We start from the raw sequence: 19,192 nt of genomic DNA, 5'->3' as shown, positions 1-19,192 counted from the left end.
GCTGTGCTAACTACGCTCAGAGAGCCTGCAAAAAGGAATATTGTGGCCTCTCCCTACACAAGTTACATCCTCCACAGTTCTGTCCCTGCCACCATCCTAAACCTACAAGCCATGCCCATAACACAAACAAATTCCAAATCACACTACATCCAGCCAGCGCTTCCACCATTCCCTACTTGATATATCATCAAATACAACTTTTCTAAACTTGCTCTCCAGCCTACATGGGAATGCCATCTTTCTAATCACTTCAATCACTTTTACAGCTCCTCATCTATTTTTAAAGTTCCACAGTTGAGACCTTGATGACAGATACAACAACTTAAGGAAGTAAACCCTTGTTTACTCCAGAACTACTCCTTTACCTTTACGACCCCTGTGCCAGCTACTCCTTAAACTCTTTGCATCATTTTGCAGCTCCACTTAGGCATGGGACACGACCCAAATATCACATAATTTAACCTCCCTTCAGATTCATCCTTTAAAGGCTCGCCACTAGCACTTCACCTATAGAAAGCATAGAAAACCAGTTTTATCACAAGGCAGAAATTAAAGTGTTCTTTTCTGTACTCTACCATTACCCCAACCCAGGCTGGGGGAGGGAAGAGGACAAGGTGCAAGCTACATCACAGACAATGGCTCACTTTAAAGTGCAAAAATATTTTTCTAAATCTGAGTTGAGAATTCACCTTTTGTAGTACTCGGGGCTAGGGAGTCATGATGATCCTAATATTACAAGGATCAATAATGACTGGAAGATGGCCACAGCTCATGCTTATAGAACAAAGGACACTAAACACATTTTTGGGCAAACTGTTTCTTTATGACACTACCAGTTAAATTTGTTTGAGCTATTATACCTACTCAGAAATGTGTAAATGCAAGAAAGACTTCAGAATAACATGCATTTCTGAGGTCAAAGTGAATTTCATAAAATGACTTCAAGTAACTTATGGAAACTGTCATTAAATAGTTTTATGGTAGAAGTTAAATTGGTTTCAGAGCAGAAACAAGTCTAACAAGCAACAAAAATGAATCATAGAAAAAGTTCTATCCACCAGTCAATCTTTAAATCAAGAAGTGCTATGAAAAGCACAGTGTAATTCATGTGTAAGTTATTGGGATAGATAATGAAGGAACAGTAATATTCTATGCTTAACATAGTGAGGTTAGAACTTTATGCTGCTTTCAAATCTTAACAGCTGCGAGTCTTCCTTGCTGATGCAATTTTCCAACTCCTGTGGGCTCTAGAAGCTCTGCTTGCCAGAAAAATGAATTGCAGTGTATAAACAAGGAAGGTATTTGGATGCTATCATTCAGGTATTTGCAAGAACTCTATTTCACACATTGCAAAAATATTTCTCAAAGAGTTAAGGAGATATGAAAATGAAGGCTCACTCAAATGTGGAAAAAGCCAACTTTATATCCACCATTAACTGAGATCTATAACGAAAATCAGAACAGACAGACTAATCCCATCTTTTTAACTGCAAAAGAAAACAACCAGAATCTCCTAACTGAAAGCAAAATTAAGAGGCATCATTCTGAACACCATGCACTTTTTTGTCCCCCCTAAATAAACATGACAGCCTGCAGGTTCTGATGTTTTACTAAACTGTATACAGCCTTCACTAGAAAAACCAGTTAAAAAAATAAGTTTCCAGACTAGTACACATTTTGTCCTACAACATGCTGAGTATTTTCCAACTTCTAATGGAGATAGATTTCTGACACCTTACAAGCACAAACAAGTAGATATTTCTAGAAAAAATAATGTTATTTAACTTAAAGCAGACAACGTTAGCTCCAGGAAAGTAGTTAAGGCCACCGAACAGTATCAACCCAGCCCTAGTACTGAAAGGGTCTGCAGACACAGCCAACAAAATAATTCTGCTCAGAATGTCCTGTTTGATGTGGAAGAGCACTAGGCAGACACCTAAACAATTATATGGACAGTTAATTGAACTGAAGAAAGCCAACCTGACTAGACAGACATTTTACTAAATTAAAATTGTGATTTACATAGAGAAATGATGTCTTTTAGAAGTTGTTTGTCAACTATTTTGAAGTTACTTTTGCATTTTCTTCAAAACGTTGCTCCAGGAAAAACTCCTCTGTTAATATATTTTCCTTGTTAAGTTTAATAAGGATAATCTTTTGTGGCAGGCAATGCACTTAACCAGGCACCTTGTATGGAAACACTAATAGAGTTAACGGTTAACTAACACTTAGCTGTTAGTCTTTCCAAAAATACAGTGAAAGGTCTCAACCAGTGTGTAACCTGAGTCACCTTTTCTTAATTAAGTTGATTAAAGGGACACTCAGCTGCTAGGTTCTGATATATACAGTATGTATTAAGTGGCCATTACTTTTGGCTGACAGCACCGTATTTTGCCTCTATTACCATTTTATCAACGCTACAAAAACCAGCTACTGGCACAAGCAACAAGCAGGCTTTGACCCTTTATTTAATGGAATAGCAACAGAGCACTGATGCCTCTCACGTTTTGTCCAGTCTCAAATACACACCATAGAAGCTACTAAAATTAACCACCCTCCCTTCCCCTTTTTAAGAAAACTGTACACCTCTACACATTACACAGTTTAACCTAAGCATTTGTGTTTGTTATTACATGTATTACACTTTGGAAATCAGCAGCCAAGTGACAGATGCCACTGGCAGATCCTTCATGATGTGCCTTGAGGAACCTGCCCTGTTCCCTCACCAAGCGAGACCTATTCCACACCCACACGGACCACGGCCAGCTCTCTCTCAAGCCAACAGCACTTACCATTTAGACCAATTTCTGACTCATTTTTAACCCCTGTGCCTTCCAGACACTTGGCTCACCCACCAGCCTAGGTACAAGGTGGTTGCTCCAGCCCAGCCCACCGGGCAGTACTTCTGGCTGTGCCTCAGCAGAGGCCACACTGTACACAAACACCCTGCTCAGCATCACCATAGTCCTCAGCATCCTCCCGAGGCACCTGGGAAGACTAAATCACAGATCCCTCTCCCCAGAACCCTCCGTCCTCCCTGCCAACCCAAGACGACGTTAAGCCTTTACTTAAGATTCTTTACAAATATTTTCTTGAGGCGTACCAGAGCGCAACAGATCTGTCCCACAGCCCACCAGAGAAGCTCGCACAGCCTAACCCCGAAGGCGTGCAGGCCACTGGGGAAACACACACTGTGCACGAGCAGAAGGTACAACATGAAGGAACTTGACAGCACCAGACCTACCATCTTCGCAGGGAAGGGCCAGGCCAGCAAAGAAAGGACATGGGACCATGTCACTCTGCCTGGGTTGCATATTGCTATGGTCACTGCTTCCAGGCTAATTGCAGAAGCACTGCCAAGTCAAAGGACACCTGGGGAGAAAACTCACCACGGTGCAACTCAGAAGGGACCTTCAGGAACGGTCTAAGCAACAGTGGGTGACGGGGAGCTGTTGCCTAGAAGGAAACGCCACGATCCAAACTGATAGTGCAAGCACTAGCGCTTCCTTCAATCCGAAGTACATCTAAACAGGCACTCTAAAAAACGTAATTGGAAGGAACATCTCAAAAGTATTTAAGATGTATTTAATTTGATTAGCTAATATTAGGAGAACAGTAGATTTAAATCCTTTCCAAGCTGACAAAAGATTTCAAGCTCCTGCTGAGGAACATGCCTACTAAACCCACCAGAAAGCTTGAGTATGGTACTTGCTCCAAACCAAAGAAAAACTACCAACTGCAGTACGGTTCAGTATCTCTACTCAAATGTTTGAGAAAATTTTCTGTTTGCACAGATAATACAACAATCCAGTGATTGTGAACAAAAAGTGAATCATGTGTACATGAGTACACTTCAGTTCCCACCAGCTTCAGCTGAAACAAGGGTAATGCTGATTATTTTTTTCCCAAATGTTAACAGCTTTTACTATTAGCTAGGCAGAATTAAATACCGCAATATATTGACGTTCTTAATTTGTTTTACAAAAATACTTTTACAATAGAAGAAACTGAAAGGCTTGCTGGTTAGGAGAAAAAAAAAAAGAAAACTATACCCTAGCACTCATCTATAATACTGTGTGTCATTTTTCAAGTGCAAAAGAATGCAAGCCATCCTGCACTCTGTCCACAAAACCATGGTTATCCATTACATCTACTTCAATTTAATTGCTATCTCTGCTAAAGAAAAGGTCCTGCTCTTTTCCTTCAACTGCCATTTCTCTCCTGAGCTCTATTCCTTCTGCAGCCGCAGGATGAGTTGTATCAGTTGGCTCACTACAAGCTCACCATGGACCACCTTCCCACAGATCACAGCACAGCTCCAACTGAACGCCATGTCACTGCCCCTGCAGACCCCAAAGGCAGGGGACAGGAACATATGCCAGGGGTAGGGGGACCAGGGAGGGAACAGGGGGCCCATTTTCCAAGGTAATTAAGACACTTCACAGCTTACTAACCAAAGATATGGGATGCATTTAAATATACTGAGGTGAAAAGCAATAATCAGACCATGGTTTTCTTTGCTTTGTCTTAACTATCAGAAAAAGAAAATTTTAGTTTTCTCATGCAACTACTGTCAGCACTCCTTCGCCACCTGTTCAAGACACAGCTTTGAAGATATTTTTTCTCCCAGATTTTGTCCGTCTTCTGTCTGAAGAGCTATCCATTTCATGCCACCATCACACATCTTCCCCCTTTTAGCTCTACAGTACCTCCTCGCCCTATGCCCATTAATAATGTTAATGCTCCATTATCCATCTTCAAAACAATATAGACAAACAGCTGCTCACCACGGAACGAGTCAGGGCTACAGAACAAACTAAAAAAATAATCAACATCTTACCTTCTGTGCTTTATCCTTCTGAAATACAAAGACAGGTGGAGCAATGGCAGGTTTTTCTGTAAAAAGAGAAATCATTTGTGTTTTTTTCAAACCACATTCATTATTGACCAATATGAAAACGTTATTTTTTACGATGCTTTTCCTGACAATGAATCCCTGAAGCAGTTAAATCTCAGTTACACAAATTGTTTCCACCAGTTCCTGGTAACATGTAATCATAAGGACTTGATCTTCAAAAAGAAAAATGAGCATTTTAAGAAGAACTATACAACCGGTATCTGAAAACTATTTGTCTTTTCCCTCCAGATCCATTTCAAACCAGCACTTTTTCCACACTTAGGTACGTGAGGAGGAAAAGGCCCTTTGCTGCAGTAGTTTACTTTTTGAACACAGGCAACTTTTACAGACAAAGGCTTTCCCTTCCCCATAGTAATGCACTAACGCAAAGGGAGTTTTGCTGTACATACCCACATACCCCCTTCTTAAAGGTTGCTTAACTCTGACACTTCATTATAGTTGTATATCATTGTCATTGAAACCTTTAGAAAGGTCCTACACCTTCAGCATTTGCACGTCTGCAGTTTAAGCCAAATATCCCATGCATATTATTACAGAGAGACCATTCTTTTCTGCATAATTTAAGAGCATGTCTGCTTTATACTTGAAGTTCTGATTCAAATATTAGCAGGACACCATTTTCTCAATGAGCTTATCAACATTGAGTCTTCAAGAACAGAAGAAATTTCTAGAATGAGTGTATGTTTTCTGTTGTCCTTTATGACCTCAGAACTACCTCAAATGTCCTTAATGACAAAAAAACCCACGTACCACGGGGTGTGTGATAAATCAGAAATGAACTTCCCTGAGAGTTTAACAAACTGATACACCATGAGCATTATATTTGAGGAGAAAACGCACATACTCTACGCAGTCTGCAACCCTCCTGTGTTTGTAGGGTTAAGGATGAGCCCAGTGTTTATGTCTGTCTTCAACAGGGGTATTCAGGGAGAGCTGTATTTTGGCTGATTCCTTTGCAAAAGTTCTACCTTTGCAATTATAAACGAGACTAGACATTTAAGAAAATTAAAACTTTCAGAACCTGAAGGTCTACCAAAAAGAAATACAAAGCCATCAAGAAGAATTACCTCATGCCTAAAAAAAAAAAAAAAAAAAAAAAAGAGACAGTATCACAAAGTCCTCCATAAATCTGCTACAGCATCAGTAAAACACTTGGGTCAGCATGGAAGGAAAAAGGGTGAGATTGGCCATTCAGGAACTGCTAGTGACTAGATCAGTTTAGCTGAAAAAGTGAAACTTTACCTCACAAACACAAAAATTATGAAAATTATTCCAAGAACTCTGTGCATTTATTTCTGAGGGTAGAAAAGCCTCTTTTACTCTTTCGTGGGTCTAACTCAGAGGGATAACCCAGCAAAAACACTGCAAAACTCATTTTGCAAGACCGGCGTAACTTGTTCTACAAAAGGTAAAATTAATCCTGAAATAAAGCTCCTTGCTCCAGCATTTCACTTGCTCTTCTCCCCTTTACATTCTCAGTTCTTCTGTCGATCAAACACTGCGGAACCTTACAAATGCTTATCCATGAGAGCAGTGCAGCCAACCTATTTAAAAAATGAAAAATAACCTACTAATGAAGATCGCCAACAAATACTTAACTGCTATACCTGTCCCCAAAAAAACAGTTTGTTGGGGCAAAGCCAGGGATCCCTTTGGATTCCCTTGGCCACACTAACCTGCCTGTGGGAGGCTCCACAACATCCAAGCTTTTAACACTTCACTTCAAAGGGATGTTTGTTTCTTTACGCCAGGTTTGGTATACTTCAGTAGTCATTAACACTCTAATTACAGCAACAAGCAGCGTGCATTCTACCAACTGCTTTTATCCAAGACTGACAAGCCAGTCGATAAAATGCTGTATTAGTGTCCTTCCCTTTTGGAGATCTGCTCCAAAGCAGGACTCACGTAACACAATGTACCAGACTCCTGCACCATATCCCACAGTTACCAAGGAGGACTGAACAGAAAAGAACTATTTTTCTATTCAGTGCTTAATAAAGGACTGAAGTACCGAGAGAGAAGAAAGCAAACAATTTAAAAAAGCAGATACAACAAGGTGAAGTGCAGAGAAAACATGGGATGGCTGGAGGAAGACTAGAATGGGGAGACGGAAAAGTTGATGCAAAGGAACAGGCCAAAATAAGAAATGGAGTCTGGTGATGGAAAACTGAGTCCTCAGGAAAAGAAGAACTGGGATGCCAGAAACAGCAAAAAGCTCACAAAAAAAAATATTGGATAGAAGAACAAAAGAAGGAAAGTGACTGAAAAAATCCAATATTTAAGATTGTATCTGGCTAGAGCAAATGAAATTGGGAAAAGCTAATAAACTGCAACCAGTCCTGTTAGTCAAGGTGGGAAAAATAATACTCGTACAACAGGTGAGAGCTTCTATCCACTGAAGAAACAGTCCTGCAGTACTCACGATTGAGGAACCACACCATCACTCTTGCTGGCTGAGAGACCAGCTGACACGATGGCACACGGCAGGAATGACCGCCAGCCAGCAGGCACTCCGTGCCATGAACCGCTCCGGTGCTTGGTCTAGCTGGGTTTTTGCAGGGGAACACTTGTTCACCATGTCCTTTCTAAGGTCTTCAACAAGACCACAATGCTGGAAATATTTTCCTAGTTCTCGCCCAAGGCGAGAAGGGACCCCTAGATTGTGTGATCTGCATATTTTTCTGAGCCTTACTGTTTTGAGGAAACGTTTTCAAAGGCATCAATTATCGATTACTGATAAAAGCAGGCATATTACTGCTCTCAATCATTACCTGACTTGGTAAAGAGCTCCAATGCAGAATTTCCTATTCAAATGACTGGCCCCATCTTTCAATTCTGATTCCTACTTACATTTTTTGAACACATTTATGTACCAAATAAAGAGGTCTCTAGTATTTAATGTTTTTTCTATGAAAGCACTTACACAAACCAAGCTTTCCTGTCCACTAAAGAACTACAACAGGTTTTATTTTTGTAGAACAGAAGTGCACGTTATGTAGTTGTTGGGGAATTTTCCCACATGGTGACCATGGCAGCTTATTAAGTGCTACTCTAAAATGAGAATTACACAATCATTAGTGCTAGCCAACATCAGAGATGGATGGTCACATTCTTACTTAGTGAGCATGCTTCCACTCCACCAGCATGTCTGAAGGATGACCTACAGCGAAATGGATCTGTTGGGTCCACAGAATTGTCATCAAGTCAAAGGGAAAACGAAGCAGGATAAAGGAAAGAAAAAAAACCAACCTTCAAACTTCAGGTACAATACCGTAAGAGAGCACAAGACCTTCTCCTTTACCTATGAGATGAACAGACAGCACGTAGTTCTTAAAATTGTGAAAGACTGGGTTTCTCTCCAGAGAAGCAGACAGAAACAAGACAAAACAAGGAGCTAGAGATGCAGAAATGTCAGTTTTCTAACCAAGTCAGTCTTGGTAAAGGTGTGTCAGGAAAGCCCAAGCACGTAAGAAGGAAAGCAGATGTTCAGTAATTACTGCCACAGAGACAGTAAGTCCCCAATCTGAAGATCTGGAACCAGTACAAACCACTTTGTTTCTTCTGAATGGTGGTAGGCTGTCAAACCAGTCTGAGAAAATGACTGAATCCACAGAACTTCCTGCAGCCTATTCATAAGATTCAGACATTTCATCTTGCGTGAATAATTAGAAAAGCCTCAAGAGCTGGCTTTCACAGGCTAGATTCCTTTAGCATATTTCAGCCAAGTCATTAACTATCAATATATGTTCTATGCACTTTCAGAAAGACATATGTACCACCAAACCTACTCCGCTTGCTTTGCAAGCCTCAGGAACCAAAACCCAGGAACAGAAAATTCTATCCCAATGGCTCAGGCAGAGGTATCATCAAGTCGTATATACTGTTTATTTAATGTGAGATTTTTAACTCTGATACATGACCGTTTGTAGCTGTACCAAACCCTGATGTCAACCATGTTTCCTGCAACTAGACAATTATTCTTTTTTTTTACCTCGCCACCCATTCACACCAATGCAACCACAGTAGCCGGCGGCACCTCTAGCCACCACAAGAGCTATTTTCACAACACAAAATTTTAAACCTTCACTGCAGTCCAAAACAACCCAGTACTGACAAATTCAAGAGGTATTTTGAGTATACAGATGCAAAAACCTTTTTGAATCCACACTTGAAGGCCACTAAGTGACAACACAAGGTACAACTGTACAAAATGGGGGAACGACACCAACCACCACTCTATATGCAAAGTGCATTTCTATGTATAGTTACCGGACTCACGGAGTAAATCCCATGGCAAAACAGTGACAGAGGCCAAAAATGCATTCTTCTCCTCTGCCACTGAGACCACAGTGTTGTAACAGCCCCAGGTAATTCCAGCTGGAAGGGGCCACAGGGGTCTCTGCTCCAACCTCCATCTCCAGGTAAGGTGAGCTATGAAGTCAGACCAGGTTGTTCAGGTTATCCAGTCTGGTCCTAACTTTCAATGATGGGGGCTGAGCACCCTCCCAAGGTAATCTCTTCTGCTGCTTGACAGTCCTTAAGGTGAAAAGAACCTAAAACCAAAACATACCCTTTCCCTACAACCAGTCTGAACACCTGTTTCACCTGTCACCTTTTGTCCTTCCACCATAGGCTCTGCCTTTTTAATAACCACCTCACAGGTCCTGAAAAGCTCTTAAAGTGCCTCTCTGAAGCCTTCTCTTCCCTCAGTTGAAGGAGCCCAGTTCTTTCAGCCTCTTCTCACAGGTCATGCAACCCAGATCACCAACCATCAACTCAAATTAATCTTCAGATTTCAGAAGGAACCCAATCCCCATGTCACGAAACCAACTTTCAAGTCCTCACCAGACCTGCTGCAACCAGGTTATTATGGCAGGATTTTTTTTTTTAAGCTAATAATTACACTGTTTCAAACATTTTCTTCTGAAATTTACTCCAAATCACCTTTAGCAGTGCAATAGTGCCTGACTACACAGGAATATACATGAGAGGCAGAAGAAAAACACTGAGAAACCTCCAGGCAAGCAAGTCCTTTGCTTGGATCTGAAGATGCAATCTTCAACACTGGAAGCATGCAAGTTGAGAACAACTGCTCTGACTTTAATTCATTATAATATACCACCTGAGAGAAAAAAAGTAGATCATACTAGCAAACAATGAAAGAGTGTTAAAAAGGGGAACAGCAATTAGGCTCTTAACTCACCATAAATATTCAGAGTGGTAGTTTCTTGCCTGTGAAAGGCTTATCTGAGGGTCAAGAAAAAATTTAAGTTCAAAGCTAATTTTAATTATGCTTAGTCAAAGAGCTCAGGCCGCAGAAATTTTTTCACCTTAATACTATTCAAGTTATAAAGAGCAGAATAATCACGCTTAAAAAAACATATTAAAAGAAGTAAGGGCAATTTGTGGCATTATAGAATTCTAAAGATGTCAATAAGACTTTTCTCTTCCAATAGCTATGAATGGACCGAGAGCAATGAGCAAGCCACCACACCAAGAGCTGATCTCCAGAAACATCCCACAAGCAAAGTCAATTTGTACTTTCTGACTTGATGTACAATAAACCACTACTGCATCATTTATAGCCAGACTTCACAAGTGATGTCATGGTGACTATAGCTGACATCAGAAAAAAAACCACTTTAGCCTTATTTCCAAAGCTATGATGTTGCTTTTTATGAAGCAAAATATCTGATGTTCTCATTCACCTTCAAACTCTCATTTAATTTTTTTTTGTCTCCTCCAGACAGTAGGCACGGGAAGGTAGAATGCCTCTTACATATTTAAGATGGCATCAAAATTCTATACACCATATTTAAAACAGAAACCTTTTCTGTTTGCAGAGCACGTGTTATTTCATTTCCCAAGCCCTTGTGACATTAGTAGAACGAAGTTACCCTTTGCATTAGCTAATTTCGCTATTTCAGCTCTGATACTTCACACAAAGCAAACGCTGCAAGTCAGAAATGGGAGAAAGTAGTTTATTTGCACACGACAGGAAGAAAACCATGAGGCAGCCCAACTACTTTGCAATGAAGATAAAACATTAAAAACTCTAAAAAATTGTTAACAAAAATTGAAGTCTTTGGACTGGTCTATCTTGTAAATGAAAGAGTACTTTATGGAGTTTGGGTGTGAATTATTAGGACATCCCCCAAAACAATCAAACTAAATCACTCAGCTTAACTTTGCGTCCACTGTTTATCTGAAGTAAATCACCAAGGGGGGAAAAAAAATAAATATCAGTTTACAGGGTCTACAAACACCAGGACCAGTGGTGCCTGCCAGCTTCTCCCCTCAAAACAACAACAGACCTTCCTCTCTCCAAAAGCTACATCAGCAAGCAGAATTATATAGTCGGGGCAGGGGGGTGGGGGGGAACAACCAGAAAAAAAACCAACCAACCAGAAACGGCACAGCAGCAATGTCAGTATCATACAGGTCTGGCAAAGGAATGATGCCTTTCCTCAGATAATCGGCTTTGATTCTCTCATCTTTCGTATGTTTAAGGTAGTTACACACCGTAAACTTGTTATGATCATGAACTGTGCACTCAGCAATTTCACCAAGCAAAATTAGTTGTTTGGTGAATAAAGAGTTTGCCAACACAGGTGGTGCAGGCACACCCTGAAAGGGGAACGCGATGTTTTAGCCCTGAGAAAAACTTGCACTTTCTCCATGACTGACAAGTGATAAAGTAATTCATTCCCAACACAAAGAGATCCTGTCATCCAAACAGCAGCTTCAACAGCAAGTTACATACAAACAAATTACCAGTTGTGCATTAACAGCAAGTTATTGAGAAAAACATTCAGTTTATGTAACTCTGTGCCTGACAGGAAGTTGTCCAGTTCTCCACGGTACTTCACATGTGTGAAGAGTCAGTTTTAAGATGCAACTCAGCTAAAATACCAACAAAAACCATCATACCAAAGACTTCAGAGTTTCTAATACCATTCAGTAACTCCTTTATACCACAGTAACAGTAACTACTGTGCTCACCATTCCCAAATCCTGGTTTTCCCTATCAAACGCCTCACAATGCCAGTCCCCAAAGCCTTTATCATGTCGCTAAATCTTTGTGATAGATGAGCAAACTTCACACAGCCCGGGAGAAGTTACTCTCTCCTCCTTTTCATTAGCTCCACACTTACCAGGTCATCTGCTCTCATGATGAGGGGCAATGCCAAAAACAGGACTTGTTCCTAGGAAATGTCACAGTACAAACTTCTTTGTAAAGTGGCACTTGGACCACCTCATCCTTCACCCCCCTTCTCTGCAGCAGAGGACCCCCTTAATCCAACAACCTTCTTCTGCCAAGATACAGCTTGCCATCAAACCACTACAAAGAGGTAGGTGTACAGTTTCACCAACTCACTAGAGAAAAAAAGACAAGTGAATGGAAAAAAATCAAGGAACGATGAGAATGAAGAAAGTGAAGTACCTGTGAGAATATCGGAGGGAATGTTTGTAGCTTTGAAGAAATGAATCACAAAAAGATCATCCATTACAATAGAAGGCTTAAAGGATGTGGGAAGAATGGTTAAGGGGAGGCAGTACTGACACCTCAGTCATGGTTTTAAGACAGACAAAGGACTAAGAGAGACATCAGAATCTAGAAGGTAAAGACAACTAACACGCTGCCGGAAAAGGCAAAACCAGTGACTGAACAGAAACAAGAAGGGGTGACAGGGTAAAAGTGACAGGTTAAGAGAGCTTTGCATTAGCAAGACGAAAGGACACAAGCAGAACTGAACTGGGCTAGAAGGTTTGTTAATCAAACAGGTAAGAGCCTAAGTGAGTTTCACTTGCACAAGCAGATGAGGAAAGCTATGGTTCAAACACGCTAAGCAAAAGCGACCGGCAAGAAAAATTGAAACCTCTTTCTAGGTACTTGTGTCTACTAGGTGTCAAAGAATAATTAGCTTCACACCTCACAATGAAGTATGATTGAGACAGCACTGCTGTACACATCCATCAAGATTAAGGAATATTAACAGCTTTGTTTTAGCCACACCTGGTTTGTGAACATGAACATGTAACTAATAGATATGAAGCAGAAGATCAAGGAATTATCAATACCAAAACAGTCACTTCATACGTTCCAATGAAAATACCTGGGCACGAGGGAATATAACGTTCACCTACAGGCTGGGAAAATAAAATAGACTGATATGTTTGAGGAGAGAACAATCAGTCACCTGAGAACATCATTGCCGTGTCAGAGACAGCAAAGGCGGCAAGTAGAATACTGAATCCACTGACTTGCGGCAGCAGGATGCCAATTCCAGAAAGCGCGTGTATTTGCACAGGTATACAAAGAACAGACACCTCAAAAATGCAAACTGAGGGAAAAAAAAACTAACACCAGGCAATGCAGCCAATGATATTATCATGAGCAGAAGAGACAATAGTTCAGAAGCAAGCTGATCTTGCTTAATCTCACAAAAGATTAGATCACATTCTCAGTGCAAGAAGAAACAGAACAGTAAAGGATGAAGACAACAGTTCTGGAAGGAGGTGCAAGCACAAACTAAAGATGTTAGCAGGTGGGGGAAGTCACTGGAGTCAGGAAAGGGTCTGAAGGAAATTAAAAAAAAAAGAGAGAGAAAGGAAAATCAGATTAAAAAGTAAGGGTGACACCACACTTCCCCCCAACCCACCCCAGACAGTCTACATAATACTGGAGAAATACCACGCTAGGGTAGAAGCAGACACTGGCAACTTGGAATTCACTGTTGAGCTCAAACGTTTCGCTAGAACAGAGAAGTAAAGCAAGGGGCTTGCACGACTTACAGCGAGACAGCTGTTTCCAACTTCTGATTCTAAAAGAACACAGCAAGCAATCAAAATTTAAGGTCATTATAATGACAGTATGCAAATACAGTCATTAAATTTCTTAGAGTCATTATGCATTTGAGTATTCACTATCATCCTCGAGACCATTTATCATGCTGTTTTGGGCACTGACAGCTCATCTTGAGTTTGGGAGCCAACAGCCCAAGACACGCTGCATCACAAGACCTGTCAAATAACTAAAGTGTAATTATGTGATTAGCTGCTTATAGAAATCACCTTCAAAACCTACACCTACGATAGATATTTGCTTCCTGTTGTTAAACGTTAATATCGGAACTGTAATTGCTACTAGTACAGAGTTCAAACGTGAGAAAGTCTTGAAAGAAGGGGCCTCACACTTTGATTTGCTTCCTTCTGGGCATCCCCCCCCCTTCGTTAGGGAAGGAAAACGATGAGGAACAGAGACAGCTGGGGCACCCTTGGTTTTGCTGGGACTTTGTGGCACGTTACTGACTCCCAAAGGCAAACTGTTGACGCCTGTTGTCACTTGACACATCCAAACAGAACACCCAAACCCTGCGGCGGTGCAGCCCATGTCTTCCTAACCCTCTTCAGAGAGCAAGAAAACCACTATTTCTTTACTTCAGAGGCTTTCGGCTTCAAAAAAACCCACATATGGTTATTATTTTACTTCATCTAGTTTTCCAGAACCGCCTCTGTTACTCCCCTCACTCGAGGAAGGCTTAACACAAGAGGAAGTTAAGGAAAGATTCGCAACAGTCCCAAAGCTGCGGACAACGACCCCAAAAAGCAACCGGACGAGAAGGGGCACAAAGCGGCTGAGGCGCCCCCGGGGCCCCTTCCCCGGCGCCGGGGAACCGGCCGCGCTGCAGCCCCCAGCCGCCGCCCCGGGAGCCGCCCCCGCCCGGCAGGAGGCACCTGCCAGCGCGGCCCCGGGCCGCCACCGCCGCCCCCCACCTCGGCAGCAACGCGGCCGCCCGCCCCGCAGCCGGGCCCGCCGGGCGGAACGGGGCCGGCGGGGAGCGCGGTGGCCCAGCCCAGCGCTCCCTTTGTCCGGCCGCTCGCCCCAGAGGGGCCGGGGCACGGAGAGGCCGCGGGGAGGGGGCGCTGCCGAGGGCGGGCCGGCGCTCGGGCGCGCCCCCGAGAGCGGACCGCAGGGCCGGCCCGGGCCCGGAGCCCAAAGCGCGGCGGCGCGGAGCCAGGCCGGGCCCAACCAGGCCGGCGGCGAAACCGCGGCCGGCACCGCTGCGCACCGCCAGCGCCCGCCTACCTTCGTTCGCTAGGTCCGCCATTTTACTTCCTCAATCACGCCCACAATGCATCGCGCGGGCAGACAGCTTCCACTTACGGCGGGCCCGGCCGGGCAGCGCGTGCGCCGGGGGACGGCCGCGCCGTGCGGCACTGCGCGTGCGCGGGTGGTTTGTCTGGGCAGCGGGCGCGACGCGGGGGCGGGGCGCGGCGCGGGGGCGGGGGCGGGGCGCGGCGCGGCGCGCGGGCCGGCTGGGGCGGCAGGGGCCTGCCCAGATGTGGCCGTGGGCCCAGATGTGGCGGTGGGCCCGAGGCGCCTGGGGCCGGCCCAGATGTGCGATGAGCCCGAGGCGCCTGGGGCCAGCCCAGATGTGGCGGTGGGCCTGAGGCGCCTGGAGCCGGCCCAGGTGTGGCGATGGGCCTGAGGCGCCTGGGGCTGACCCAGATGTGCGATGGGCCTGAGGCGCCTGGAGCTGGCCCAGCTGTGCGATGAGCCCGAGGCGCCTGGGGCCGGCCCAAGTGGCCAAGCTGGCCAAGGCCGAGCCGACCGGGGCCGGCTGAGGCGCGACAGTGCAGACGTCCATGCCAGGCGTCCCTCAGGGCCTCCTCAGGTTTGGCGGGGCAGCCTGGCTGAGCCCGAGGTCCCCACAGCGCCGGCTGGGTCGTGCTGGAGCGGGCAGCCTGGCTGCCATCCCCCTGTGGTGACAAGTTGCGGGAACCCCTGTGAGGCCCATCGCTCTGCAGCCCACTGCCCGTGCCACCCCCAGCAGCTGCGCTCGTTGGACTGGGGCCTTGGAGACTGGTTGCCCATGGATCTTCCCATGCCTTGCTTGGCCCTGCCCTCTGCTCTGCCGCCTTGTGTGGCTGCAGGACCCAGAAGTTCACTCCATGAGTTAAATGGATCCTTGATTCCCATTTACTGCTTCATGAGTGCCTCACATCTACAGTCTTGGGGGACTTAGTGGGCAGTCATCATTTTAAGCTTTGACCTTATCTTTCCCGCCTTTTTTTCAGACTGAACACTCAAACAATTTCAGTTTATGGAAGGCTGCTGCTCCATCCCAAAGATCAATATTTGCCGTTCTCTGTGGTGAATAACTGCTATCTCCAGAACTGCACACACTGCTCAAAACGTAGGTGCACCAAGGCTTTATATGGCCATAAAATGATACCATATAGTGTATACAGTACAGAGGCAGTATAACTGCACTCTGGTGCTCTCACCTCTCTTGATGGTGCCCCATATTTTGTCAGATTCTTTGGTCAGTGCACCTAAGCTCCGCAACTGCATTGACTGGGTCTTCACTCGTTAGTAAGGGAGTCAACAGCAGCTAGCTCAGAGGGGGATGCTGACGTGACTTCAACCTTACCCCTAATGATTGCTTCATCCGTGATGCCTGATCATTTGACTGCATCCCTCACAAGCTATCACACCAGCGTTGTGCAGAATCCAAGGGCCAGGCTCCTGATCTCTTTTGCAAGTACCACACATCTAAACTGTCTGGTTTAGCTGGTAGGAGACATTTCCATCAGAAATACAACAGCAGGACTAGCAAAAGTTACAAAGAATAAATGAATGGCACTGAAGTAGAAAAATACAGGATACTTATCTTTAAATCGATGTCCATTGTCAGCATTTGGTGGAACTTTTCCATAGATCAAATAGTACCATTTGGAGTTGTATGGTTCCTGGTGCAAGCTGCATTGTCTGTTGAATGAGCAACACAGTGGGCACAAGAAATCCAGGTGGTTTCTAAAGGGTGTTAGGGACAAATTCTTACCACACTTGCTGGACAGGCCACCTAGTTCAGCTGGACACCCTCCTGGATCTGGTACTGGTGACCAGGGAAAGGCTGTTTGGGGCTGTGGTAATCAATGGCCATGTTGGCTGTAGCAGCCATGAAATTGTGGCACTCAAGATCCTGAGGAGAGTGAGAAAGGCAAGAAAAGACCCATCAAGAGAATTGACTGGGTTATTGAGGAACAGGTGAGGTGAGATTCTGTGGGAGGCAGCTCTGGAAGACAAATGAGCCCAAGAGAGCTGTCAGCTCGCTAGGGACCTCTTCCTTCAAGCACAAGAGCAGTCTGTCCCAGCAATCAGGGAAATAAGTAGATGTGTCAGGAGACAAACTGAGCTGAACATAGAATTTGTGAGTGAACAAAATATGTATCTGGGAGACAGAAGCAAGCACAGACTGCTAAACAGGAATATAGAAATACTTCTTCAGCATGCAGAGATGGTGTTGGGAAAGCAAAGCTCAACTAGAGCTGAGATTGGCAAGGGACATTGAACACTTGCTTTGTTTCACTTTCCACCAAGGTCTCCCAGGTCTCTGTGCTTAAAGACAGGGTTCAGACAAAGGCAGGATCAAGTGAAGAAGAATTTCTTGAGAACTCTCAGCCCACACAAGACCATGGGACCCATGGGCTTTGTCAGAAGGGGCTGAAAGCTGGCTGATGTCACTGAGCAGCCACGCTCGGTCATCTTTAAAAGGTTGTGGAGATGAGGGAAGGCCATGTCTGCATTCAAGGGAGCACTTTAAGCAACAGAAGACTCTCTTTAACCTCTCACTTAGCAGGCTACTGAAGCAGAAGAAAAACACTATTAAGAGTGTTGCTTTTCATCCAAGATGAGTCCTGCCATACTTCCCTGGCTTAAATAATCTTGCCGCTATTCAATGTGCTACATGGTCCTGAGCAAGTCATCCCTGGGGTCTTTGAGGGCAGGGTTCTGGCCATGGTATCACAGATACCTGGAGGACACATAGCACAGCTTCAGAAATGTTTGGGGTTAGGCCTGAGCAGGAGCCTCTCCTTTCTGGAGCAAAGAATGAGAAAGAGGTTTGGAAAATTATTGTTTGTTTAGAAAAAGTCCCAGATCCTCAAGGCTGCTGAACACATTGACTTCCGCGGGGATTAAGCATCTAAATCTGGAGAGGATCCAGAACTTGAAATAAAAGGGATGTGGCAGAGAGAAACGTTCAAGGAAATTAATAATTAATAATAATTAATTATTATGTGTTTGGTGCAGACTCTGAACACAAAGTATTTGAACGCAAAGCCAGATGCGTACTCTCCGTAAGGAGGTTACAAAGGGAGGCTGGGCAATTTACTCTCCTGTGAGCACCATTGCATCTGCTCCCTGAAGAGGAAAAACCTTTGTCATTACTGTCTGTCAAACATCCTATTCACAAGGCAAGTGTGAAAAGCTGAGCAACCTTAATGCCCTCTTCACGTAAAATTTGGAGCGGCAGTCTTATCCACAGGAACAGGATTTTCATCCTGATGGGTAAAGCCACAGCTGTGCTCAGAGTCTAAATACAACTTTTCAGAGACTAAATGCAATTTTTTACAGTTAACAACAGCCAAGCAAATACCCAGCAAGCACACAGGAGGTCTGAGGTCTCAGGACCCAACAGTGCAGGTAGTGGACTGTGAGCATGGGCAAGGGCAGAAAGCAAGGAGAAAGCAGCTGGCAGACAGACCTTTGGGTCAGGACCTGTTGCCATCGTGAGCCAGTGGAGAACGCCAGCACTGCTAAATCAGAATTAGCCCCAGGTAATACTAATGAAATTCTGATCATTAGGCTGCAGCATTTTTTATTTGATCTCAGCTGACTTAAAGCTGATTTTATCATCTCCTCAGGTCATGGCCTTAGACTTTTAACAGCTTTGTAAGATCTTTTTGGTTTCGTGCCTGTCCACTGGCAGCTTGCAGGGCTAGGCACTAGTGTGAGTCTGTGCATGGATCCAGGCATTGTCTGTGCCTCTTCCCTGGAGAAATGGATCACATCTGGTGCAGAGAACTTACCAAAAAACCATTAGCGTGTCTCTAATCACATGAGAACCATAATTTCCAGGGATATACAGTGTGGCTGACTTAGCTCCAGTTCTTATGGAATTAACTTCCTTTCCCAAAGCAGACATGTCCTACAAACTGAGCCAAACACTAATATTGAAAAGGTGTGAGAGTAATTACCCATTATGTGAGTATCTAAAAAACAATAATTACATTTTTAATTTAAGCCCTTATTCTGATACAGATATCCATTACGGAAAATTTCACTTCAGAGCATTAAAGCCTGTTAAACCTATAAGAAACTGTAAACATGCTTTTATCATGGAAATGTCGGGCAACTTTAATTATAGGAATTACTGTACTGTGCTTCTCAAACGAATACATGGTACTAGCATAGTGGGTGGTGTG

The 19,192-nt window shown here is 44.0% G+C and overlaps 1 protein-coding gene across 2 annotated transcripts in view; it reads right to left on the bottom strand.

Annotated features, from left to right (window-relative positions):
• The window catches only part of RANBP3 (RAN binding protein 3), a 48,939-nt gene extending 33,807 nt beyond the window's left edge, over positions 1 to 15,132 (bottom strand). Inside the window, exons 1-2 of one of the 2 annotated variants that reach the window (XM_080384121.1) lie at positions 15,009 to 15,132; positions 4,841 to 4,896 (exon numbers count right to left, since the gene is read on the bottom strand). In XM_080384121.1, the coding sequence (XP_080240247.1) occupies positions 4,841 to 4,896; positions 15,009 to 15,030 (78 nt within the window). In that variant the 5' untranslated portion in view covers positions 15,031 to 15,132. The remainder of the gene's footprint in view (positions 1 to 4,840; positions 4,897 to 15,008) is intronic. The other variant, XM_080384122.1, reaches the window with a different exon arrangement.
• Between the last annotated feature and the right edge of the window lie 4,060 nt (positions 15,133 to 19,192).

Source organism: Falco punctatus, assembly GCF_963210335.1.
Source record: "Falco punctatus genome assembly, chromosome: 4".
NCBI lineage: Eukaryota > Metazoa > Chordata > Aves > Falconiformes > Falconidae > Falco > Falco punctatus.
The sequence above is the reverse complement of the archived record's forward strand: the minus strand, read 5'-3'. Positions and strand labels throughout refer to the sequence as shown.